The 26534-nt window shown below is 38.1% G+C and overlaps 1 protein-coding gene across 1 annotated transcript; it reads left to right on the top strand.

The window, feature by feature from the left end:
• On the top strand, window positions 350-26470 carry PPP2R3C (protein phosphatase 2 regulatory subunit B''gamma). Its single transcript, XM_005695236.3, has 13 exons — window positions 350-540; window positions 5075-5202; window positions 8511-8615; window positions 9542-9654; window positions 10060-10157; window positions 10997-11067; window positions 16537-16669; window positions 17867-17922; window positions 18000-18075; window positions 19704-19840; window positions 22100-22237; window positions 24348-24407; window positions 26169-26470. The coding sequence occupies exons 1-13, from the start codon at window positions 483-485 to the stop codon at window positions 26355-26357; spliced, it is 1362 nt and encodes a 453-aa protein (XP_005695293.1). The 5' UTR covers window positions 350-482; the 3' UTR covers window positions 26358-26470.

The raw sequence follows: 26534 nt of genomic DNA, 5'->3' as shown, positions 1-26534 counted from the left end.
AGGCGGCTGCTGAGCCCACCTATTACATTCAGGGAGCATCTAACGCCTCCAGATATCCGCAATAAACAATGAAAAGAAACTGTGAAATTAGAAAGCTCTTCCAGCCGGAGGAGCCAAAGGAACCCCTGGGTCACGTGACGCATCAAGTGTCAAAGGGCCAAGATGAAATAAAAGCGCGGGCTCCCTTATCCGGCGCCTTTAGAATCAAGCATGGTGAGGCTGGGAAGCTGCTTTAAGGAAGCAGCTTTTCTTTTTCACGTCTGCCCTCCCTGTTGTGACCGCGGCCCTACCGTTGGCCTGATCGTGGTATTCTCCGCAGTGGCCTCTGGGATCGATTTACCCCACTTCCGCCCGCGTCCAAGATGGCAGTTACGCGGCCTTCATGACTTTTTACGGGACTGGGCGGCGTTGACGCCGGAGCTGGCAGTGGGTGGAGCGGTTAGTAAACAGCAAATGCGGGAACTGGTGGGCCGGAATCAGCCATGGACTGGAAAGAAATTCTTCGCCGGCGGTTAGCGACACCCAGCACCAGTCCAAACAGTGAGTTTGGGAGGAGCCGCCCGCTGAGAGAGCCTGGCCCCAGGGACCTGGGGGGGACGATGGATGGGGAGGAACAGCACCTTTGGTAAAACCTCTCCTGACAAAAGAGGCTGCCTGGGATTTGGTTGAGCGATCCAGAGGGGTTTGACCTACACTTTTCTGGGAAGGGATTTGCAGGAATGAAAAGCTACCTAGACAATCACTTGCTTGGTCCTGACCTCGACTTGTGAGGGATAATTCAAAGTCGCGGTGCCAACAATCCTTCGATCCTACCATTGCTCTTACCGCCTTTTTATTGTCACACTTTTTACTTCCCTCCTTGCCCATTTTAGACTTCATAATCCGTTTTTCCTTGTCTCTTTCCCTCTACTTCCCACTTGTTTGTTTATCAGTCTGGTTAAAACTATCATTCCTATTCCACACCTCCATCCAGGGCAGCTGAATTGTCTCACTTTTAATTCATGTCCGCTAGATGCTAAAGCTGAAACTCCAGTACTTTGTCCACCTCATGCGAAGAGTTGACTCATTGGAAAAGACTCTGATGCTGGGAGGGGTTGGGGGCAGGAGAAGGGGACGACAGAGGATGAGATGCCAGGATGGCATCACTGACTCGATGGACGTGAGTCTGAGTGAACTCCGGGAGTTGGGGGTGGACAGGGAGGCCTGGCGTGCTGCGATTCATGGGGTCGCAAAGAGTCGGACACGACTGAGCGACTGAACTGAACTGAACTGAACCTAAAATAGGTGTTGCAGTCATTCAACTACACTTCTTTCATGTGTCCCTAGACATTGACTCTCCTACAGTCCAAGGCAGTTCCTTCTCTCACCTCCTAAACCTCCAATCCTCCAATATTTCCTATCTACTCTTTATCTGCTCTCCCTCATCTGCTATTCCCACTGGCTCTTTCTGCTGCAGCTCACTGGCCGCCTCCGCCTTCCGTGCATACACCAGGCATACTCCCATTTTCGTGCCTTGGCACTGGCTGTTTTCTTTTGCCTGGAATGCGCTTTTGTCTGGATATCTGTATACCTTCTTCAGTTTTTTTTGTTGTTGTTGTTCAATTTTATCTCAGTGAGAGTCAGTATCCCTGACTCTGGAAAGACGCATGTGTGTATGCACTCATCCACTCACACATATACTTGTATATCTCTAGAATAGGTGAATGGTAGAATGAGAGTGCAGAGAAGGCAATGGCAGCCCACTCCAGTACTCTTGCCTGGAAAATCCCATGGATGGAGGAGCCTGGTAGGCTGCGGTCCATGGGGTCGCTAAGAGTCGGACACGACTGAGCGACTTCACTTTCACTTTTCACTTTCATACATTGGAGAAGGAAATGGCAACCCACTCCAGTGTTCTTGCCTGGAGAATCCCAGGGATGGCAGAGCCTGGTGGGCTGCCGTCTATGGGGTCGCACAGAGTCGGACACGACTGAAGCAACTTAGCAGCAGTAGCAGAATGAGAGTGACTCTTGGGATTTGGGCTCAGTTGATCGTAGTACCACTTACTGAGTTGGAAATAAGGAATTAGAAGAAGAGTAGTAATGTGAAGGAAAGTAGTAAGATAAGGAAATCAACCCTGAATGTTTACTGGAAGGACTAATGCTGAAGCTGAAGCTCCAGTACTTTGCCTACCTCATGCAAGGAGTAGACTCATTGGAAAAGACTCAGATGCTGGGAAAGATTGAAAGCAGGAGAAGGGGGTGACAGAGGATAAGATGGTTGGATGACATCACCAATTCAATGGACATGAGTTTGAGCAAACTCTGGGAGATGGTGAAGGACAGAGGAGCCTGGCATGCTGCAGTTCATGGGGTCACAAAGAGTCAGACACAGATGAAGCGACTGAGGACCCAGGCATGCCCAGTATACTCAGTTGTTGGTGAACTGAGCAGGATTCTCATCTGTTGAGGGTGAACACAGCAGGTCTGAGAAATGCAGTGAAAGTTTGGAACAGTCAGTCACCAAGAGGAATAAACAAGAGGACATCAAGGGCAAATAAAATATGTATTGGTGGTTTTGAGAGGCTGAGTTATTAACTACCATGAAATAAATTTGTGGGACCAAATGTTTACATAGTTCGGCAGTTTTCTCCAACACAGTTATTAAGAACAAGGCAAATCCAGATATAGGAGAAATGCTGGCAGAAGAGTTTCAGGAAAAGAACTACAGGCATATTGAGAAGGAAGTGAGACCAGGAAGAGGGAAAACTTTTGAGAAAATAAATCATAGAATCAAAGATCTCAGTGAGGTTGAAGTGCAGCGAGGTTTTGGTAACCATAGGTTTGTTTCCTATGTCTGAGTCTTTCTGTTTTGTAAATAAGTTTATTTGTATCTATTTTTAAAATATTCCACATATAAGAGAGATAATATGATGTCAGGCGGGCCTTAGGAAGTATCACTACGAGCAAAGCTAGTGGAAGCGATGGAATTCCAATTGAGCTATTTCAAATTCTAAAAGATGATGCTGTGAAAGTGCTGCACTGAATATGCCAGCAAATTTGGAAAACTCAGCAGTGTCCACAGGACTGGAAAAGGTCAGTTTTCATTCCAATCCCAAAGAAAGGTAATGCCAAAGAATGCTCAAACTACTGCACAATTGCACTCATTTCACACACTAGTAAAATAATGCTCAAAATTCTCCAAGCCAGACTTCAGCAGTAGGTGAACTGTGACCTTCCAGATGTTCAAGGTGGTTTTAGAAAAGGCAGAGGAACCAGAGATCAAATTGCCAACATCCGCTGGATCAATGAAAAAGCAAGAGAGTTCAGAAAAACATCTATTTCTGCTTTATTGACTATGCCAAAGCCTTTGACTGTGTGGATCACAATTAACTGTGGAAAATTCTGAGATGGGAATACCAGAGCACCTGACCTGCCTCTTGAGAAACCTGTATACAGATCAGGAAGCAACAGTTAGAACAGGACATGGAACAACAGACTGGTTCCAAATAGGAAAAGGAGTACGTCAAAGCTGTATATTGTCACCCTGCTTATTTACCTTATATGCAGAGTACATCATGAGAAACATTGGGCTGGAGAAGCACAAGCTGGAATCAAGATTGCCAGGAAAAATGTCAATAACCTCAGATATGCAGGTGACACAACCCTTATGGCAGAAAGTGAAGAATAACTAAAGATTCTCTTGATGAAAGTGAAAGAAGAGAGTGGAAAAGTTGGCTTAAAACTCAACATTCAGAAAACTAAGATCATGGCATCCGGTCCCATCACTTCATGGCAAATAGATGGGAAAACAGTGGAAACAGTGGCTGACTTTATTTTCCTGGGCTCCAAAATCACTGCAGATGGTGATTGCAACCATGAAATTAAAAGATGCTTGCTCCTTGGAAGGAAAGTTATGACCTACCTAGACAGCATATTAAAAAGCAGAGACATTACTTTGCCAACAAAGGTCTGTCTAGTCAAGGCTGTGGTTTTTCCAGTAGTCGTGTATGGATGTGAGAGTTGGACTATAAAGAAAGCTGAGTGCAGAAGAATTGATGCTTTTGAACTGTGGTGTTGGAGAAGACTCTTGAGAGTCCCTTGGACTGCAAGGAGATCCAACCAGTCCATCCTAAAAGAGATCAGTCCTGGGATTTCATTGGAAGGAATGATGCTAAAGCTGAAGCTCCAGTACTTTGGCCTCCTGATGCGAAGAGTTGGCTCACTGGAAAATACTCTGATGCTGGGAGGGATTGGGGGCAGGAGAAGAAGGGGATGACCCAGGATGAGATGGCTGGATGACATCACAGACTCGATGGACGTGAGTCTGAGTGAACTCCGGGAGTTGGTGATGGACAGGGAGGCCTAGTGTGCTGTGATTCCTGGGGTCGCAAAGAGTCGGACACGACTGAGCGACTGAACTGAACTGAACTGGGATTGCTAGATCATATGGTAACTCTATTTTTAGTTTTCTAACGAACCTTAATACTGTTCTCCATAGTGGCTGTCGGTTTAAATTCCCATCACCAGTGCTGGAGGGTTCCCTTCTCTTGACACCCTCTCCAGCTTTTATTATTTGTGGCCTTTTTGATGATGGCCAGCCATTCCAACTGATGTGAAGTGAGATCTCATTGTAATTTTGACTTGCACTTTTCTAATAAGTAGCAGTGTTGAGCATCTTTTCATGTGCCTGTTGGCCATCTGTATGTCTTCTTTGGAGAAATGTCTATTTAGATCTTCTGCCCATTTTTTGATTGGATATTTTTTTTGATACTGAGTTGTATGTGCTCAATGAGTACTTTTGATTAAATGAATTAGAACATGTCAGGTCTATAAGAGAGGCAGTGACTTGAGGAAGAGCAAGTACAGTGATAAGAAGTGGGAGCATCTGAAAACTCGTTGAAGATGTAGAAGAGGCTGTTTCAGTCGAAGATAGTGATTCTTGGTATTTTAAGAAAGTTAATAGATGCTTAGTATCTAAACACAATTGTGAAGGCCTTTTTTGTGCTATAATTAGAGCATAGTATATAGATGTCTTGAAAAAATGTTGTCTGATTTTAAAAGTTCTTTCCCTCCCTAATCTGTTTTGTTACCAGAAAAAAAAAGTGAACAAGAGTTAAAAGATGAAGAAATGGATTTATTTACCAAGTATTACTCAGAATGGAAAGGAGGTAGAAAAAACACAAACGAATTTTATAAGACCATTCCTCGGTTTTATTACAGGGTAAGTGATATCTAAGCAAATGTCTTGCAGAGTTTATAAATTAAGTATAATTTTTAAATGGGATAAAAATCTTTTATTTTATAAACAGATAAATTGATTATATTTTAAATTTTGTATATTGTTTTATTATAGTTGACCTTATTATTTTTGACCTGGTTAAATCTTAGTTTTTCATATAAATTGGTATAAGAACACAAAGTTGTTGCTTGCCACTTTTTTTAAGTTCTTTCTTCCTAATTTTTATTATGGATATTAGTTGTGGTATTCTATTGGGTTCTGTTGTCAGGCTTTCTATAAGACTTAGATTTACTTGGTTGGTCATAATTTTTAACTTTGTCTTTTACTCATATGGTGTAAAATGTTTTGCTCAAGGCTAAACTGAAAAATAGATTGAGAATGGAAAACTTTAAGAGCTATACTTAATTATATGTTTCTTTGTGCCAAAATGGTAAAAGAAGGCTTTGAAGAGCGTTGTAGATAAAACAGTAAGACTTTCAGAAAGCTATTTACAGCTAAAGTCGAAGGCTACTGAAAACAATAAGACCTATTTAGTATTGTGGAAAGTGTAGCTACCATCATAAAGTTAACTTTGGAATTTTAGCTGAATGTCTGTTAAACCTATTGCCTTCTAAACTCAATTAATTATAATATTATTTGCAAAGAAAGTAAATATTATGTTTTACTTGCATTAAGGTAAGTGAGGTATTGATATAAGTGGATTATCCAGATAATTTTAACTTATTTCTTCAAGTACACACTTTTTTCATTTGAATCATTTTACTGAAAACTTTTATGTAATACTGTGTCTCCCAGCCCTTGAAAAATTGAGACTAATCCATGTTTGTTGTGGAAAAGCAGCTAATGCCAGAGACATAAACAAAGATTTTTGTATGTGTGTGTTTAACAAAAAAGAGGCCACTGCATACATACTTTTCTTTTTGCTTTTTTGCATTTCATACTTTCTTAATCAAAGGCAGTTAGACAACTGAGAATTTTTTGTAGTCTGAGGGATTGAGAAGGGAATTGACATTTATTGAGTGTCCACCTACTTCAGAACATTTTATGTTCATTATCTCATGTAATCAGGATTGTGAAATTGTTATCTTACCCAGAAGGAGCCCTCAGATGCTGACATCACTCCATTCCCAGGACTCCACTTTCCTGTATTTCCAATACCAGCTGTCCCCTTGTGGTTCCTGAGGGAATCCCCTTTTCCCCTATTTCTGTCTCTTCTCTGACCTCTTCTAGATCCCAAATGGTTGCTGGTCTGCAGATACGGACTTGTGGGATGTTCTTGCCCTGGTTTCTTCTTCTCCTTCCACTCCACTGCTTCAGAGAAACTACCTGTCACCTTTGGTCACCACTTCTCTCCTTGGCTGGTTAGCTGGTTGACTAGCCACTGGCACACAGTTCCTGTCTCAACCCCAGCCTCACCTCCTGGTGCTTATTCCTTCTCCATCCTCTTTGATGGGAAAGGATGGCATCTTAGTTCTTAGAAATAAAGTAAAATCATAGCCCCGAATTTGGAGTATGGATTACACAGCTACATTTGATGGGGCAAAGATACATAAAAGAAAGAAGAAATTCTCAAAGCAAATTATTTGAAGTTGTTGGGATGAATCATTTTAAAGCCCAGCTTAGGGAAATCACCACAATAAGCAGAACCTCTGCCTTGGAGGCCAATTAGTTAGACTTTGGCTTGACCATCTGTGAGACGTAAGGTGATCCAATCTCACCAGGCATACTTGGCTAAAAGTCGCTCTTCAGCTAGTCCTGATTTAATTCTGTATCAGGCTAAGGTTACACTGGGAACGGTTCTATGAATATAAAGTGAAACTTGGGCTACATTGAGAAAATAGAAAAAGTGGTGGGTCATAAAGGAAAGTAAGCATGACACATTCTGATACATTTAGTTTGGGGATGGTTATCTTCCGTCGATTATCTGTCATAGTACTTTACTCCTAGCAGTCACTAGGAAGTAGCATTGAAGTCTGCTTAAGGGAGAGATAACCTAACTACCCAGTAATGGAAATGAGATGGAGAGAGAAAATACACTGAATCCCTGATGGCAGAAGACCCAGATGCATGTTTTATTACTCTAGTTGCACAACTTTGGGCAAGTCATTAACATTAGGACATGAGGATATAGGGGAACAAGGAACCAAAGAAAACAACTCATAAAAAATTAAAATAGACTGGAACTCCGAAGATTTAAATCTTGGGTCTGGGACTGATTAATTGCATATGAATTCTTGATAGTCATCCAGCCCTTGATTTCCTTACCTCTAAACTGAGTGTGATGAAATCCATCACACAGGGCTAGTAGGATTAAATTAGAATGTGTGTATTGATGTTTGATATATTGTGGACGCATACTAAATGTGTTTATATTTAAGTAAACTCTGGATCAAAAAAAAGAAACTTGAGCTAGATGGTTAGCTTTTTCCAGGCAGAACTGGTCTTGCTGATCGCTGAATTCTCTGTGGATCTCTTTTTGTTAAATGAACTTTTTAGATAAATGATGACTTGAAGTCAAGCAAAATTGAGATACAAAAAGTACTTTTGAGACAGTTGCATATATAGTTTTTTAGACCAGATCAGTTCCGTTCAGTCACTCAATTGTGTCTGACTTTTTGTGACCCCATGGACTACAAGCACGCCAGGCTTCCCTGTCCATCACCAACTCCTGGAGCTTAACTCAAACTCATGTCCGTCGAGTCGGTGACGCCATCCAACCATCTCATCCTCTGTCGTCCCCTTCTCTTCCTGCCTTCAATCTTTCCCAGCATCAGGGTCTTTGCCAATGAGTCATTTCTTCACATCAGGTGGCCAAAGTATTGGAGCTTCAGCTTCAGCATCAGTCCTTCCAATGAATATTCGGGACTGATTTCCTTTAGGGTTGACTGGTTTGATCTCCTTGCAGTCCAAGGGACTCTCAAGAGTCTTCTCCAACACCACAGTTCAAAAGCATCAGTTCTTAGGTGCTCAGCTTTCTTTGTAGTCCAACTCTCACATCCATACCTGACTACTGAAAAAACCATAGCTTTGACTAGACAGACCTTTGTTGGCAAAGCAATGTTTCTGCTTTTTAATATGCTGTCTAGGTTGGTCATAGCTTTTCTTTCAAGGAGCAAGCGTCTTTTAATTTCATGGCTGCAGTCACTGTCTGCAGTGATTTTGGAGCCCCCAAAAATAAAATCTGTCACTATTTCCATTGTTCCCCCATCAATTTGCCATGAAGTGATACATTTTGCATAATCCAATGGTCTAGAATTTAAGTGTAGAAATTAACTGCAGTGCATTTTTAGCTGCCAGCTGAAGATGAAGTCTTACTACAGAAATTAAGAGAAGAATCCAGAGCTGTCTTTCTGCAAAGGAAAAGCAGGGAACTATTGGATAATGAAGAATTACAGGTAAGAATGGAATAATTCTTGGCCGTTTCGTATTTGTATTACGTGTGTCATGAGGGATCCCAGGGCGCCTAAATGGAGACAGTAGTGCCAAGTGGCTGAAAGCACAGGCTCTGAAGTGATGATTCCCACCAGAATCAACTGCAAAGCTTATGTGTCCCAAGGAGAGTTTTGTCTTGTTTTTTAAAGTCCATAGGTAATTTTAATGTGAGGCCAAAGTTGAGAACCACTATTGTAGGGAGTCATATTAAGAAGAATATCATCTTCTTTATCCTTTGATTACTAATAACATAATAAAAATAGCTAGCATTTATTGAGTGCTTACTAAGTTCTAAAATTTTCATATACAGTTCCTCTTTTATCCATATAGCTGTATGATGTAGGGACTGTTATCCCTACTTTACAAATGAGATTTGAAACACAAGAAGCTTAAGTCCACCATCCAAGATAAAAGACAGGGCTGGGATTTTAACCCTTGCAGTTTGACCCTACAGTGAAAGTGAAAGTCGCTCAGTCATGTCCGACTCTTTGTGACCCCGTGGACTATACAGTCCATGGAATTCTCCAGGCCAGAATACTGGTGTGGGTAGCCTTTCCCTTGTCCAGGGGATCTTTCCAACCCAGGGATCAGACCCAGGTCTCCCACACTGCAGGTGGATTCTTTACCAGCTGAGCCACAAGGGAAGCCCAAGAATACTGGAGTGGGTAGCCGATCCCTTCTCCAGTGGATCTTCCTGACCCAGGAATTGAGCTGGGGTCTCCTGCACTGCAGGTGGATTCTTTGCCAACTGAGCTATCAGGGAAGCCCCAGTGATAGACAGTAGTCCATCATTTTAATGGAAATAACACATTTTAAAACTATTTTTAAATTTTTTTGTTCTGTTGATAATAACATCTTAAATATCTTAAAATTTTGCAATTCTCCTAAGAACTTATGGTTTTTGCTGGACAAGCACCAGACACCACCCATGATTGGAGAAGAAGCAATGATTAATTATGAAAATTTTTTAAAGGTTGGTGAAAAAGCTGGACCAAAGTGCAAGTAAGAATAATATAATTAATGTAAGAGTATGTTACATTTAGCATTTTAAATGCATCAAATAAATGTTAATGAAAATTTAAGTCAATGATATGATCATTTAAGTCAACTTTTCATTAAACTAATCAAGTTTAATAAAATTATTTATAGTCAAGACTATTACATTGGTATAAAGTTGTTAAAAGAAATAATATAGTTTATTTACAACACTGTAGTCCCTCATTCTTAAGGCAATAGAATTTAAAGATATATGACTTAGTATTTTAAGTTTTGATAGTTCTCACTTTGATTTTTTCCCTCTACTTTGATTTTTAGTTGTTTGAATTTGTGCTATTTTCTGCTGAATCATATAGAAGTCATTTTTTTATTATATTGGCAGATGATTTAACATTTATTTTCTTTTCTTAGGCAATTTTTCACAGCAAAAGTCTTTGCTAAACTCCTTCATACAGATTCTTATGGAAGAATTTCCATCATGCAGTTCTTTAATTATGTCATGAGAAAAGGTGACTCCATTTTCATTTTGCTTCAACTCCTATCTGAGAATCAAGAATTTGGGTCTTTGCTTTTATAATAGCCCTTCCATGTCAAACATCTCTTTTATTACATTTGAATAGCAGAATTTCTTGTCTTTTGACCAAGATTTGTTTTCCTATTATTATGATTCTCTCCTGGAACTTACTAGAGCTGAAATTTTCTACCATATATTTGGGTTCACTATTATAAAAAAGTTTATAAAAAACAAAACAAAAACCTCTTCTGAAGATGCTAGCTAACTGGATATATCAAAAGCTGAACCAAGAATTTTAATGGATTGTTATTTGAAATATTTTAATTCACTGGTCATTTCATTTCACAAATATATTACAGGTTGAGTTGCCTGAGAGGATAGTTTCAAACTCAAAACTGTAGCCGTACACTCAAGGAGCTTTTATTAAACAACATGGAGTTGTTATGATTCCTATAAGTTCCATAATGACTCGTCAAATTCTGTGTGTACCATCTTTAACTGATATTTGGTTGCAGTAATTAACCTCAGTAGAATAAAATCTGCTTCATTGAAGGCATAACTTATACTCCTTTTTGGTGGAACACCAGGATTCTCAAGGGCATCAACTTTATTGTCACTTTAGGCATGGTAGAATTGTTGATATCTGCAGTTAATTCTATGGTATATTTATTTCAAACAGTTTTTGGATTAATGAATAGTACATGTGAGAAAATATATGTTTATGGAGTTATTAAATTAGCTTGTCCTTCTAATCTCTCTTTATCTCCTTTTATGCATATATATACCAAAGGCTAGATCTTAATAATTATATTTCATTTTCTCATTTACTGTCAGTTTGGCTTCATCAAACAAGAATAGGACTCAGTTTATATGATGTTGCTGGACAAGGGTATCTTCGGGAATCTGTAAGTATTAACCTACTTTTATAACTACTCTAGACACCAAAATGCTAAATAATAGTTATCACTGGATGTTGAGATTACAGATAATGTAAGGGCAAGGAGTTTTTCCTTTTTTAAGAAATATAAGAAAAATAATGTGACTATATTCCTACCTGTAGGTTTGGGTCATAAGGTCAGTTACCAAGAGGATATTTATTACCCATTAGGTGGTTGTGAAGAGTTGGACATGACTGAGCAATTGAGCATGCACAGACACACAGACACACACACTTACACACATATACTAATGTAATTAAGCCGAGTTATCAGCAAAGAATTATATTACAGCCTCATGATACAAATCATTATTTTTCTTGTAACTATTTTAATTATATGGACATGTTTCTTTTCAGCTCAGAATTTTTTCCCAAATATATATAAAATGGGAATGGAGTTATGCATAAATATGAACCAAGATAATTAATCACTTAGATATATGTTCGAATATAAGATTTAAAGAAATGCAGATTCCCTGTTATAGTTTGTTTCCTGTTATAATTTGTTGCACTCTGTTTTATCCAGATTTATATAGATAGAATCTGTTAGCTCATACTGAACATTTACACTTAACCTTTCTAGGGCCACAGTACTGTTCTTCTCCTTTAAGGTTCAGATCGACTTGACAATAAAAGGTTCTTGGTTCTATCCATCTCTCTATAGCAAAGAAGATATATTAACTATTTGTTGATACTTATTCAGGTCAGATATTGGAATACTTCTATAGCTCTGAGGATTCTTGTCAGCCATTAGTTGGTTTACAAAACAAACTTATCTCTTTTTGCCTCTTGCCATGAATGGAAACAAAAATTTTAAAAGGGATGGGGAGAAGGGAGAAAAAAGCAACAGTGTATCTCTATAGTTGTGTTTAAAAGGGAATAATCTTCCCTTCTGTCAATGAAAGGAAACACTTCTCTCAAAGGGAAAAAACCTCTCTCCTAACCTTGGTGCTTTGCCTTTTGAAACCAGACTTTGTGTCTCCCTTATTTAAAAGATAGTGATTTCCAGCGCCAACATCTGTAATTTGAGTAGTATAGGCAAACTTTCATTCAACTATTAAATCTTAAATAAGCAATTACCAAACACTTAATTTATGCTAGGTACATCGCCAAGCCTTACCCTTATGTATAATAAGGTGCTTTTTTCCTAACAGAATGAGGAGGCAGACACTAAATTATCTGCAATATGATTTCAAAGACTTGACAAGTTCTAGGGAAAAAATAGGGTCATAGGAAAGAGTATGACTGGGGTTGCGAAACTATTTTAGATAAGATGAAAGGTGCCTCTTTGAACTAGTGACTGAGTTTTAGCCATGAAGGATGAGAAAGAACCAGCCTTTTGAAAATGTAATACAAAGGGAATAGCAAGTTCAGTGTCCCCAAGGCACAGTTAAACCTGATCTGTTTTAGAAGCAGAAGGAAGCCAGTGTGTCTAGAGCATATGAGCAAGGGTTAGAGTAACAAGGGGCTTCCCTGGTAGCTCAGCTGGTAAAGAATCCACCTGCAAAGCAGGAGACCCCAGTTCGATTCCTGGGTTGGAAGATCCCCTGAAGAAGGGATAGGCTACCCACTCCAGTATTTTTGGGCTTCCCTGGTGGCTCAGACAGTGAAAAATCTGCCTGCAAAGTGGGAGACCTGGGTTCTATCCCTGGGTTAGGAAGGTCCCCTGAAGGAGGGCATGGCAACACACTTCAGTATTCTTGCCTGGAGAATCCCCCTGGACAGAACAGTCTGGTGGGCTACAGTCCACGGGGTCGCAGAGTTGGACATGACTGAGCGACTAAGCACAGCACAGCACCAGAGTTGACAGAAGGGGAAGTTGGAGAAGTAGGCAGGGCCACTTGTATTAGGGCATGGTAGGGAGTTCGGGTTTTATTTTGAGACTAATAGGAAGCCAAGAGAACTTTTAAGTTGACTCTGTCAGATATGGTTTACATTGTATTTGTTTATTGGCCACAAAGCATGTGAATCTCAGTTCCTCAACCAGGGATTGAACCCAGGCCACAGTAGTAAAAGTCCAGACTCCTAACTACTAGACCATCAGTGAACTCCCTGGTTTACATTTTAAATTTTGGGGTTTTTTTTTGGGCCATGCTGCTCGACCTGTGGAATCTTAGTCTCCTTACCAAGGAACAAACCCATGGCCCCTGCAGTGGAAGTGCAGAGTCTTAACCACTAGACCACCAGGGTACTCCCTGGTTTACATTTTAAAAGATCACTGGATGTGTGGAGAATGAATTGTAAGGAGCCTGGAGTCAATGAACAATTAGGAAACTACTGTAGTTGTCCAGGTGAGAGATGATAGTGGCCCAAATCAGGATGATGTCTGTGAAGAAGCCAGTAATAGATCAATTTAGTATTTATTTTGGACACACACACCCCAACGACAACAAAAATTTGCTGCTGGATTAGATGTTGGAGGTAAAGTGTAGGGGCCTTGATAAAGAAAAGGTAGGAACCAGGTTTAAATTTTTTACTTTGAATAAATAGTGGAATAGGGGGAAATAGGTGAGGACTAGGGTTGGGGATGATCAAGAGTCCAGTTTTGGGCTCACCATGTATGAGATGCCATTGGTTATACAACTTAGATTATAAAGTATCTCAGAGGAAGTAGAAACATTATACATCAGGAGGGATAAAGCAAAAGTAACAAAATTGTAAAATATAAGAAACCATGAGAGATATTTAAATGTATAATCTTGGAATAGAGAAAGCGTTTCTGAATATGACAAAGCTGAAAAGTCTAAAAAACAAGTTCAGCTAATTTTTTAAAAATCTGTAAAGCAAAGACCATCATAAACAAAGTAAAAACAAGAAGCTGGGACTTCCCTGGCGGTCCCATGGTTAAGACCTTGCCTTCCAGTGCATGGGGTGCAGGTTTGATCTGTGGTGGTTGGGGAAGTGGTCTGGGAGCTAAGATCCCATATGCCTAGCAGTCAAGAAGACAACATACAGCAGAAACAATATTGTAACAAATTCAATAAAGACTTTCAAAAACAGAAAAGAAAACAGTAAGCCAAGAAAAATATCTGCAACTTATTCACAGACAAATGACCAATTACTCTAGTGGATAAAAAGCTCCTGGAAATCAAGAATAAAATGGCTATTAACCCAGTAAAAACTGGGCAAAGGATATAAATAGTTTGCAGAAAGTAAATACAAATGCTTCTTAATTACAGGGAAAAAAATGTTAACCTCACTTTATATGAGAGAAATGCCAAATAGATCTACACTAAAATATCATTTTTTACCTATCAGATTGGCAAAGATCAAAAAGTTTGATAATGACTTTAATGAAGGAATATAAAATAGACCATGAGTTCCCAAACTTTTCCAGTTCACTGAGGTGCCCTTATTGTCTCAGTAATTTTTTCCATAGAAAAATGGCCAAAAGAAATACCTAACAACTCCATTTATTAACCAGTTGTTTTTGTTGTTTAGTCACTAAGTTGTGTGTGACTGTGTTGTAACCCCTACTATACCCCACCAGACTTTTCTGTCCATGGGATTTCCCAGGCAAGAATACTGGAGTGGCTTGCCATTTCCTTCTCGAGGAGATCTTCCTGACCCAGGGACTGAATCTGCGTCTCCTGCATTGGCGGGCGGATTCTTTACCTCCAGTGCTGTGTGCTCAGTCATGTCCGACTCTTTGCGAGCCCATGGACCATAGCCCACCAGGCTCCCCTGTCCAGGGAATTCTCCAGGCAAGAATACTGAGGTGGATTGCCATTTCCTTCTCCAAGAGCCACCAAGGAAGCCCATTAACCGTTAGTTTTAGCTGGCACTGTACAGTTACTCGGCCCTGGGTCGGACACAGTCATCCTTGATTCCTTTGCCACACTAATTTTCACATGATACTTGCTTTATCACAGCAACCACCGAAAACCTAGCTTTGCAAGGATGAAATGGAGTCAAGGGAAAGTAGCTCAGACATGTCCAATTCTTTGCGACCCCATGGACTATAGCCCGCCAGACTCCTCGCCCTATGAGATGTAGCAGGCAAGAATACTGGAGCGGGTTGCCATTCCCTTCTCCAGGGAATCTTCCCGACCCAGGGATTAAACCCAGGTCTCCCACATTGCTGGCAGATTCTTTACTGTCTGAGCAAGAATAGATGTTATCAAAAGGACTAAATTTCAATCTAATGTGATTGAAATGTGAATGACCTTGAATTCATAGCTCTAGCCCATGGTGATTTGTTGTGCAGTATCCAATAGATGTCGCTGTGTTTCGTTGAGTTTAGTGTATCACACCTGGGGCATAATTTGGAAGCTGTTGATAAAGCCTTCACAATGCTGGTGGTAGTGTGAAATCAGTATGTCCTTCCTGGGGAAGTGTGAAGTTTGCTGATGTCTATCAAAATTATAAATGTGCACATGCTTTTGACCCAGCAATTCAACTTATAGAAGTTATGTCCTATATTCCCCCATAGTATCTATGAGTGAAAAATTACCTTGGCCCCTATAGTATTTTTTTTTTTTTTTTTTTTTGGCCATGCTGAGTGGCATGTGGAATCTTAGTTCTCTGACTAGGGAATCCAACCTGTATGCCTTGCAGTGGAAGCATGGAACCCTAACCATTGGTCTGCCAGTGTATTCCCTATAGGATTTTAGTGTCGCAAAAGATTATTAACAGTGTAGACGTCCAGTAGTAGAAGACTGGTTCAATAGATTATGGTACATTCATACAGTGAAATAATAGACAGCTGTTATTTTAAAGAGTAGAAGTTCTTCAAGAGCCAAAATGGAATGACTGCAAAGTATATTGAAAGTGAAAAAGAAAGTGAAAGTGAAGTCACTCAGTCGTGTCCGACTTTGCGACCCTGTGGACTGTAGCCTACCAGGTTCCTCTGTCCATGGGATTCTCCAGGCAAGAATACTGGAGTGGGTTGCCATTTCCTTCTCCAGGGGGTCTTCCTGACCCAGGGATTGAACCCAGGCCTCCCACATTGCAGGCAGATGCTTTAACCTCTGAGCCACCTGGGAAGCCCACAAAGTATATTGCTAAGTGATAAAAGGAAGATAAGAGAAGAATTTTCATGGTATGCTGCTACATCCTGGTAAAAAAGGAAAAGAAATATACATATATATGTATTAGCTTAGATGTGCATCGGTTATCTTTGGACATATATCAAAAACTGATAATGTAGGTTACGTCTGCGGAAAACAAATAGGTGAGAAGAAAACTTTTCAATTAATACTTTTTTGTTTCTTTTGTCTTTGGAACAATGTAGAATGTGTTACCTATTCAAAAATATATTAAGATGTAAATAAATGGGATATATAAAATAACTTCACTAATACAGTTATAAATTTATTTCATTATTATATTTTCAATGCTGAATAATTTTCAGACTGAAATTGTATTTTAGTATCTAATGAAAAATCAAGATCAGACATTTAACACTGTAAAATTGTATTTTGTTTTGTTCTTTCAGGATTTAGAAAACTACATATTGGAACTTATCCCTACTTTGCCACAGTTAGATGGGCTGGAAAAATCTTTTTACTCCTTTTATGTTTGTACAGCAGTTAGGAAGTTCTTCTTCTTTTTAGACCCTCTAAGAACAGGTAAAAGAAAATCTTATCTCACTTAGACATTTTCTAAATCTCAGTAACTAGAGATAAGTCTTTAAAATGTAATTAATTTTCCTAACATGTCATTACCACTGATATATAAATATTTTGATATATAGATCTTTTGATTTACTTGCACCAACCACCATCAGCTATGTGACAGTGGGCATGTGACATAACCATTTACAATTTGTCTTTAAAATGAAGTTATCAACTAGCTGACCTATGGTTCTTTCCAGTTTAAAGAAGCCAGGTATTGATATATTTGCTAGCCCTAATGGGTAATATACTGGAGAATTATTCTTTTTGATGGAAAATACAAATTGGAAGGTAGGAGGACCATTTAGCCATAATGTATTTTTCTCATTCTCAAGTTAACCATCCTATATGAAGATAAGATTTGTAAATTTTGCCTCATGTTTTAACAGCACACTCTATCAACTGTTCTAACCTGCTAGACTGGGACAGAGAAAGGAACAGAAGGCCCAAACCAAAGTCCTTGGTTCTTTTAGGTCCTTGAAAGTGGCAGCTGTGTGAATCCATCACAGTATGGGGTAGCTGTCAGTCTTTTTTAAATGCCTTTGTTAAAGACATACACATCTTTTCCCTTTGAAATTTACAAAATAATAATAGCCAACAGTTTTGACTGTTTATTATGTACTGTTACGCTAAGCAGTTTACATAATTCTTTCATTTCCTTCTCAACTCCATAAAGAAGGTATTATTATCCACATTTTATGTGTAAAGCAGCTGAGACTTAGATAGATTGCATGTCTAGAAATGGTATTTAAATCCCAGCTCTCTACTCTTAACTGTGCTTTATATTGTTTTCTATTCCAGAACCTCCAAAGGAAAATGGAGACAGTCTCTTTATTTGACTACTAACATTATCATATCCATAACCACAAAAAAAATTAACTTTTTTTGGAATCTTCTATTAATGTAATTTTGGAATTTATCAACTGGATATATATTTGGTGGTATATTAGGTAGACATATCTATATGAGATTTTATTAACTATTCCCTGCAGATTTCCCTTTTAACATCAATATATAGCAAGGACTTTGGAACATGAGAGCTAGGAAGCTTTAAAATACCAATTGTGTGATTGCTCTTCTAAAACAACATTTTTATAAAATTGAGTTGCTCTTGTTTTTAAAATTAAGTAATTGTGTTTCTCTTCTTTAAAGGGAAGATAAAAATTCAAGATATTTTAGCATGCAGCTTCCTAGATGATTTATTGGAGGTAAGTATGTTTTTAAATTACTTAATTCTATCACTTGATAGTTGCTATTTTCTAATTATGTCTCTATGTTCATCTAGTTAAGGGATGAGGAACTATCCAAGGAGAGTCAAGAAACAAATTGGTTTTCTGCTCCTTCTGCCCTAAGGGTGTATGGTATGTTCTTATCATAATGCTAAAATTTGAATTATCTGTTCCTCAGTAAATGTTTCGTTAACTTCTATTCAAAGGACAATTTTAAACATAGCCTGATTACCTTAGGGCGTCCCTGGTGGCTCAGGCAGTAAAGAATCCACCTGCAGTGCATGAGACCTGGGTTCGAATCCTGGGTTGGGAAGATCCCCTGGAGGAGAGCATGGCAACCCACTCCAGTATTCTTGCCTGGAGAATCCCTGTGGACAGAGGAGCCTGGCGGGCTATAGCCCATGGGATCGCAAAGAGTCAGACACGACTGAGCAACTAAGCACAGCACAGCACAATTTACCTTAAGATCAAAGTATTCTAATTTTCTTAAGAGCTTCTATCCTAGATTACTAAATTTTGTTTAAATACCAACATTTTATGTGTGTATATGTATATATTTTTAATATAGTTGATTTATAATGTTGTGCCAATCTCTGCTATACAGCGAAGTGCCAGTGCTTTATATTTTTGTGATTCTTAATCTAATACATTTCTAGAACTTTAATATCGGAGAAGGCAATGGCACCTCACTCCAGTACTCTTGCCTGGAAAATCCCATGGACAGAGGAGCTTGGTAGGCTGCAGTCCATGGGGTCGCTAAGAGTCGGACACAACTGAGCAACTTCACTTTCACTTTTCACTTTCATGCATTGGAGAAGGAAATGGCAACCCACTCCAGTATTCTTGCCTGGAGAATCCCAGGGACGAGGGAGCCTGGTGGGCTGCCGTCTATGGGGTCGCACAGAGTCGGACATGACTGAAGTGACTTAGCAGCCGTAGCAGCAGCAGCACTTTAATATAACATAAGGAATGTGGTTTGACTATTGTTGACTCAGGAACATTAATATGAACATCGCCTATGATCTTGCACTGTGATAAAATGCTGCTCTCAGGGTCCACAGAAGGATGTCTTTGGACCTAGTTTGCTTTTTTCTTGAATTTCATTAGTCTGTTACACTGTTCTATTGAGTGATCTTCTGACTTGTTTTGGCAACCTTGACCTCTGCTTTCAAATGCCAGCATTCCAGTGCTTTATGTTGGTTGACCCGCTGCTGCTGCTGCTGCTAAGTTGGTTCAGTCGTGTCCGACTCTGTGCGACCCCATAGACAGGAGCCCATCAGGCTCCCCCGTCCCTGGAATTCTCCAGGCAAGAACACTGGAGTGGGTTGCCATTTCCTTCTCCAATACATGAAAGTGAAAAGTGAAAGTGAATTCGTTCAGTCGTGTCCGAGTCTTCACGACCCCATGGACTGCAGCCCACCAAGCTCCTCTGCCCATGGGATTTTCCAGGCAAGAGTACTGGAATGGGTTGCCATTGCCTTCTCCGAGTTGACCCCCTACCTCCATCTAATTTAGAATCCTAGGAAAGTTCTAAAAGGTTGCAAACTGAAAACAAATAATGTAAGTGACACAGCATAAAGGCATCATGAATTTTCTTTGACTGGTTTCTGGCTTAACATTGTTCTGATAGAGATTAAAGGAATAGTAGGTGACTACCTTGACTGTAACAAAATGAGTTTAAAGATCAAAATATTAACCAATAAAAATAACTTTTTGTTTCTTTTGGTCATAAGTGTCTTTTTATTGTCTTTCTTCCCAAGGCCAGTATTTGAATCTTGATAAGGATCACAATGGCATGCTCAGTAAAGAAGAGCTCTCCCGCTATGGAACAGCAACCATGACCAATGTCTTCTTAGACCGTGTTTTCCAGGAGTGTCTCACTTATGATGGAGAAATGGTAGTGGTTTAAACCTCCTGAGTTTTGAAAATTTAGACTCCCACAATTTCCAAAAGCCCTTTTTTTAAAATAGAAATATAGTTGACTTACAATGTTATATTAGTTTCATGTATACACCATAGTGATTCAATATTTTTATAGATTACATACCAAAGTTATAGCAAAATATGACTATATTCCCTGTGTGAAGATTTCATTCTTTTTATGGCTGAGTAGTATTCCATTGTATATATACCATGTCATCTTTATCCACTTATCTGTCGATGGATACTTAGGTTGCTTCCGTATCCTGGCTTATGTAAGTATTGCTGCTGTGAACACTGGGGTGCCTCTCTTTCCAAATTACTGTTTCCATTTTCTTCACATAAACATCCAGGAATAGAATTGCTGGATCATATAGTTCTATCTTTAATTTTTTGAGGAACCTCCATACTGTTTTCCATTGTGCTGGGACCAGTTTGCATTCCCACCAACAGCGCATGAGGGTTCCCTTTTCTCCACATCCTTGAACACTTTAGTTATCTTTTATTTGTTTTTTTGTTTTTGCATGAGGGGTCTTAGTGGGATTGAACCCATGCCCTCTGCAGTGGAAGTGCCAAGTCTGAACCACTGGACTGCCAGGGAAGTTGTTAGTTCTTTTTGATGGTAGCCATTCTGAACAGTGTGAGGTGATCTCATTGTGATTTTGATTTGTGTTTCCTTAATGACTGGTGATATTGAGCATCTTTTCCTGTGCCTGTTGGCCATCTGATATCTTCTTCAGAAAAATGCATGTTTAGGTCCTCTGTCCATATTTAATCACAAAAGCCTTTTTCTTGATGTGATATAGCAGTATTTTCTGTCAGTGTATAACAAACAGTATCTTAAGAAGTATGAACTGATCAAATTGTTTGAGATTCGGAGCCTTTGATCTTAAGATAAATTTGCTTAAAAACATTACTTCCCTTATGCACTCAGGACAAATAGAAATTTTTACTATTTTGTTCATTTCATTGTTGGTACAACTACTGTAGAGGAATGTTGTAGGCTAGTAAAAAAAATAAAAATCTGAAAAACGGGTAAATACTATTGACTATTTTCATATAGATGGTTCACTCACTGAGTTACCAGGTCAGATATAGTACCATATATGCCATGATTTAAATCTAAGAATCAGGTTGTATTATTCTAAGTGACTACCTTAGTAGCTAAAGATTCGCTAACATGCGCCTGTCCTTTTATCACAACAATTCAAAATATATACTTGAGAAGAAAATTCTAAATAGCATTTTTAAGTCTCCATTTTTGCTATTAAAAATATGTGTTAAGGATCTGATAGCTTTTTCAAACCAATGATGCTTAAGAAATAGTCCTACTGTCAGCAGAGAATCAGAGTTTTAGGTTTTATCATTTAGCTTCAATAACAGTTTTCTAAATGAATCCATTGTTAACCAACTGCCAAAGAAAAAGAGGGAAAAGGCACAGAAACTGCTTCATGACTCCCACAGCTGCCTAAACAGTGAGCAGCTTGGAGTATACTAATGACGTGATGAATAAAGAAAATCAGAAGCTACCGTTAGGCGTGGAGTTTAGACCATGATAAGGCTGCACCTCTAGCTCTTATACATAGAGTTTATCAGAAAAGAATTCTTAATCTTAGCCTAAAAAAATCCTTTCCAAGATTATAAACATTTTTTTCCCAAGTGAAAATCTCTGAAGTACTTTACGTCTTTTAACCATGCAAAAAAAGTAATCTGTGACTACGCTTTTCTCATAGAAAAAGCTTTCTGTTCTCTTCATGTCTTTTTAGGCTTCATTTGTATTTGTTTGCTCCCTTTTGGATGAGAACAGTGTCAGATCACTGTAGAATATCTGGTACTCTTAAGATGACTTATTGGAAATCATCTGAATTAAAATTTCAAAGCAGTATTTCATACGACCACACTGAACTGAAAATGTAAATTTAGTGGCCATACACAACAGCTGTCACTCTCCTGTCCATTTCAAAAGCCTGACAAATGAAAATTATGATTTAACACAGCAAATCTCACAAGAAAATGAGCTGTGCCCCCAAAAACTAACTGTCTGTACAGGTTAACTGCAGTGTATAGAATTCCTAGAAACCAACATTAAGTATAGTTAAGTATGAATTTTGCATTTCATATTAAAAAATTGCCGTCTTTGATTACAAAATAGCCTCCAATCATCAGACATTCATTTGAAAAGTTAATTACAAATTACAAATAAGGATTCTAATGATCATCATTTTCTTTTCTTTAGGACTATAAGACCTACCTGGATTTTGTTCTTGCATTAGAAAACCGCAAAGAACCTGCAGCTCTGCAGTATATTTTTAAGTTACTTGACATTGAGAACAAAGGGTATCTGAATGTCTTTTCCCTTAATTATTTCTTTAGGGTAAGTCTCATTTGTGTAAGTGTACCTTTGTTATACAGTTTGGTTTAAATTACCTACTAAGGGACAATTTTATCTAACTTGGGGTGTTTACATTTAGCAAAAGGATTTATATAACAGATTTCAGAAGGAAATCAAGTCTAGTTTTAGTTTTTTTCTATTTTTGAAAATATAAATGGGCTAAATCAGTGCTGATTTGATTAGTTGTAAGGTACTTTAGAAGTGTGTAAATACATGTCAGGCTTATTAACCAGTGGAGATAAAAACATGCCTGAGAAAGTCTGTGCTTTTGGTGATCAAAAACTAGTATGTAAAATTCTATAGAAATATGACACATTCAGAAAAGGGAACTCCTTTCCACAGAAGTTTTGCCAACCTGGTAGTTGTAGATTCTTTTAGTTGCTATGCTATAACAAATACAAATTTAAAAGTTGGCTAGAATTCATATTTCAGTGTGAAACAGACTTGCTGAAATACTTATTCTGTGCCATAGGTAGTCTCAGAGAATAGCATGATGAGCTCTGAAGTGGAATTTGATTGTATCTGATAAGCATTCAGCTGTAGCAGGTGTAAATGTAGGAATGTCCATCCTTTTAAGATAAATCATTCCTCACCTTTTAAGATAAATCACCATCAGTTTGAATGGTGGCTTTTCTACTTGATGGAATGGTTTTGTACAGTACTATTCCACTCCACTGCCACATAGCTAGTTTTCAGAAGACCATCTGGTTTTTATACGGAAGATCAATGGTAAGAAGACATTTTTTTTTGACATTTTTTTAAAACAGTAAAAATGGACATTTTCACATTTTTGTTGTAAACCATTTTCCCCTGGAAGGTTTTTTTTTCCATTTAAAAATTTTGTGATACTCCTAAAATAACTTTGTCTGATTTCTAAGTTTCAGAGTATATAGTTAATAATTTCATGTTAAATTCCCTGAAAGGGAATACGAGAAATTATTATTTTCTAGGTAGTAATGACTACATCTTATTATAAGGATAAAATAAATTACATCCAGTATGAGGGTGCATTTTTTAAAAACTGAATGCCACATGGACTTATATCCATGACTAATCTGAGAATCTGATCCCACCTATCATAGGTATGCCCCTGCTTTAAGCAGACCTATTAAATGAAAATTCAGTTTTAGGAAAACACAGTAAATATATCTTTCAAACTACTCAGTCCCTTTTCACAACTATTTCTTTATAGTATCTTCTACTCTTATGATATTTTATTAAATACACTGAAAATATTTTATACATTTGTTTTAGACTTGGTTGTATGGGCTAAGGTAAAGTTACTGGTACCGAGCCTGGCTGTGTGTAAAGCCTTTGTGCATCAGTATCCCAGTGATAAAGCTAGGCCCGCATATGCACTCTAGATCACTTCATCCACGTCTGCTGCTCCAGTAGATGAGAGTGTACTCAGATTCCCGTATGCTGCAGAGATGCCCTGTGCACACTGGGATCAGTGGCACTACAGAATGGCACTCAAAACATATTTCACTGATTATTTTCCAACAATTTTAAGCTTTCATATTTTCCAGTGAATGACTCCCACCTAAAATATTTGTTAGTCCAACTGGATCACCACAGTTTCTTCAGTCTTTTTTTTTTGTTAAAGTTCATAAAATGATTTGAGGGAGGTTTTTCTGTCAAGAATATGAAGTATAGGGTGGGAGGGGAGGTGGTAGACGGGGTGCCTTAAAGAATGGTGAAGGTGTGAACAGCATTCCTAGAAAATGGGAGGAGCAGATCGTAACAGAATTGCAAGGCCATGTTGTAAGGCCTGTCTGGGGTTGGAGACCATTCTTACATAATAGTAATCTTACATAATAGTAATCTGTACTCTTGTATACTTTCCTTATGAAGTTCTCCATGTGTAGGTCTAGAAAAGTTGATGACTACACCAATCCAGTGTTTAGGTTTTGCTCAACAGATTTAAAGCAAGGTCAAGGAATTTGAGAAAATTGGCAAGGATGGTTAAAACAATGAGACTTATGGTCTGATAGGATAGGAAACAGAACTAGAAAGGGGGCCATGGGAACAGGACAGGGAATGTTGTGTATTTTATATTTTTTGTTTAAGGATGTATTTCTATTAAATACAGGCCATACAAGAACTAATGAAAATCCATGGACAGGATCCTGTTTCATTTCAAGATGTCAAGGTTACTTTTTTCTTTAATTTATATAATTTACGGCAGATAATCATTTGTATTAAATGAAGTTTTTACCTGAAAGCAACTTATGATATACTGAACCAAGTATTTGCAGTTATTTGTTCTGAATTAATACTGAAGTCATTAGCAACTGAGACAATGATGGGACTAATGATTTACACAGTTGAACATTTTAACGCTGTCAGTCTTGTGTTCTCACTGGAAGCATTCGTTCAGATTGAAAACTAAAAGAATCAGTACAGCCTGTATCTTTTGGCAGTCTGTTCCACCTTACTGAACTGGGGCAAACTTTAGGTTCAGGCACTTTTTTAGTCCACTCCTTCAGAGGGCTTGCTTGCTTTAGTATTATTTAAGGACATCAATCTTACTGTATGAAAACCACTACTATTTGAAACACATGTCACTACTTAACATTTTAGTAATCAGACCTTCATCAGCTGTAAAACACATAGGGGCATCCAGTACTGGTTCAGGTGAAGTAATGTAATAAAATAACCCATCCCATTTTAACCAAATATAATAAAAGGCTATGTCGGTTTAATATAAATGAGACAAATCTGAAACTATGCAACTGGCAATTTAAAAACAAGTCATTTTATATGGCCACCAATGTGGAAAGGGAAATTTCACATACACACCAGATTAAAAGTCATACATTTACCTGAATTGTTCTAATCTTTAAAAATGTAATTTAAATACTACTAAGTACATTGAGTGATTTTAATATAAACAGATTAGAAAACATGTACTGATACCCCATAAGTAATCTTATAGTGCACTTAATAATATAGAAAAGGTTCTTCCATCTGTTCTAGTTATTTTTATCACCATTTAGTGTCATTGTGGAAGACTAATTCTTTAATATTCCCCCTATCCATTCCAGGTCCAGAGTAAAACATTGACATTATTATTGGAAATGAAGTTTTGTCCATGTCTTGGCTCTAAAGCATTTAAGTTTTTACTTTGAGCCAAGTCTGCATTAAATCAAGGCCCTGCTTTACCCCTAATTAGAAGAAAATAGAGATATAAGTAATTACCACATATACAAAGAACACTACATTAGATAGTTTTGCCACTAATTAGCTATGTAGCTTTAACTGAGCTTCACTTTCTTTATAAGAAACATATAGGCATACCTTTAAAAAAATTGTTTTTAATAAATTGAAGGTCTGTGGCAACCCTAGTCAAGCAAGTCTATTGGTGCCATTTTTCCAACAACATTATCTCTATTTCACATTTTGGTAATTTTCACAGCATTCATTATTATTATTAGCTATATGTTGATCTCTGATGTTTGACATTACTATTGCAAAAAGATTACAACTTGTTGAAGGCTCAAACGATAGTTTGCATTTTAAGCAATATTCTTTAATTAAGGTATGTACATTTTATTACATACAATGCTGTTGTACACTTAAGAGACTTACAGTGTAAAGATAAACCTTTGTAATGCACTAGGAAACAAAAAAATTCACATGAGTTGCTTTATTGAAATATTCACTTTATTGCGGTGGTCTGGAACTGAAATCAAAATATCCTCCAGGGTATGCCTCTACCTAAGGAATCTTCCACTAAAATTCTGTGTATATAGAAAACAGATGGATTGCCTATTAAATGAAAAAGGAAAAACTAGAACAAAAAAATTTTATATAAGCTCAAGTGCTAGCCCTAAATTTTAGATCACTGTGTGATAGAAATTAAATGAATCAGATAGCAAATTTCATTGTATTTTTTCTTCCTGTCTTGCAGGATGAAATCTTTGACATGGTAAAACCAAAGGATCCTTTGAAAATCTCTCTCCAGGATTTAATCAACAGTAATCAAGGAGACACAGTCACCACTATTCTAATTGATCTGAATGGCTTTTGGACTTATGAGAATAGAGAAGCGCTTGTTGCAAATGATAATGAAAACTCTACAGACCTTGATGATACATGATCTCTCAAAGACTAGACTGTATTCATTAAAGTAATCTTGAATGCTGCATGTAAGTCTTTTGACACAGAATCCTTAGAAACGGTCTAAATAAAATACTTCATATGCCTACAGAACACAGCAAATCTGGTTATTGGAATTTTGGTTGCAGTGGTCTGGAAGAAATGGGACCAAATTAGG

The sequence above is a fragment of the Capra hircus genome, chromosome 21 (assembly GCF_001704415.2).
Source record: "Capra hircus breed San Clemente chromosome 21, ASM170441v1, whole genome shotgun sequence".
Taxonomy (NCBI): Eukaryota; Metazoa; Chordata; class Mammalia; order Artiodactyla; family Bovidae; genus Capra; species Capra hircus.
This window is presented reverse-complemented; position numbering and strand designations above follow the sequence as displayed.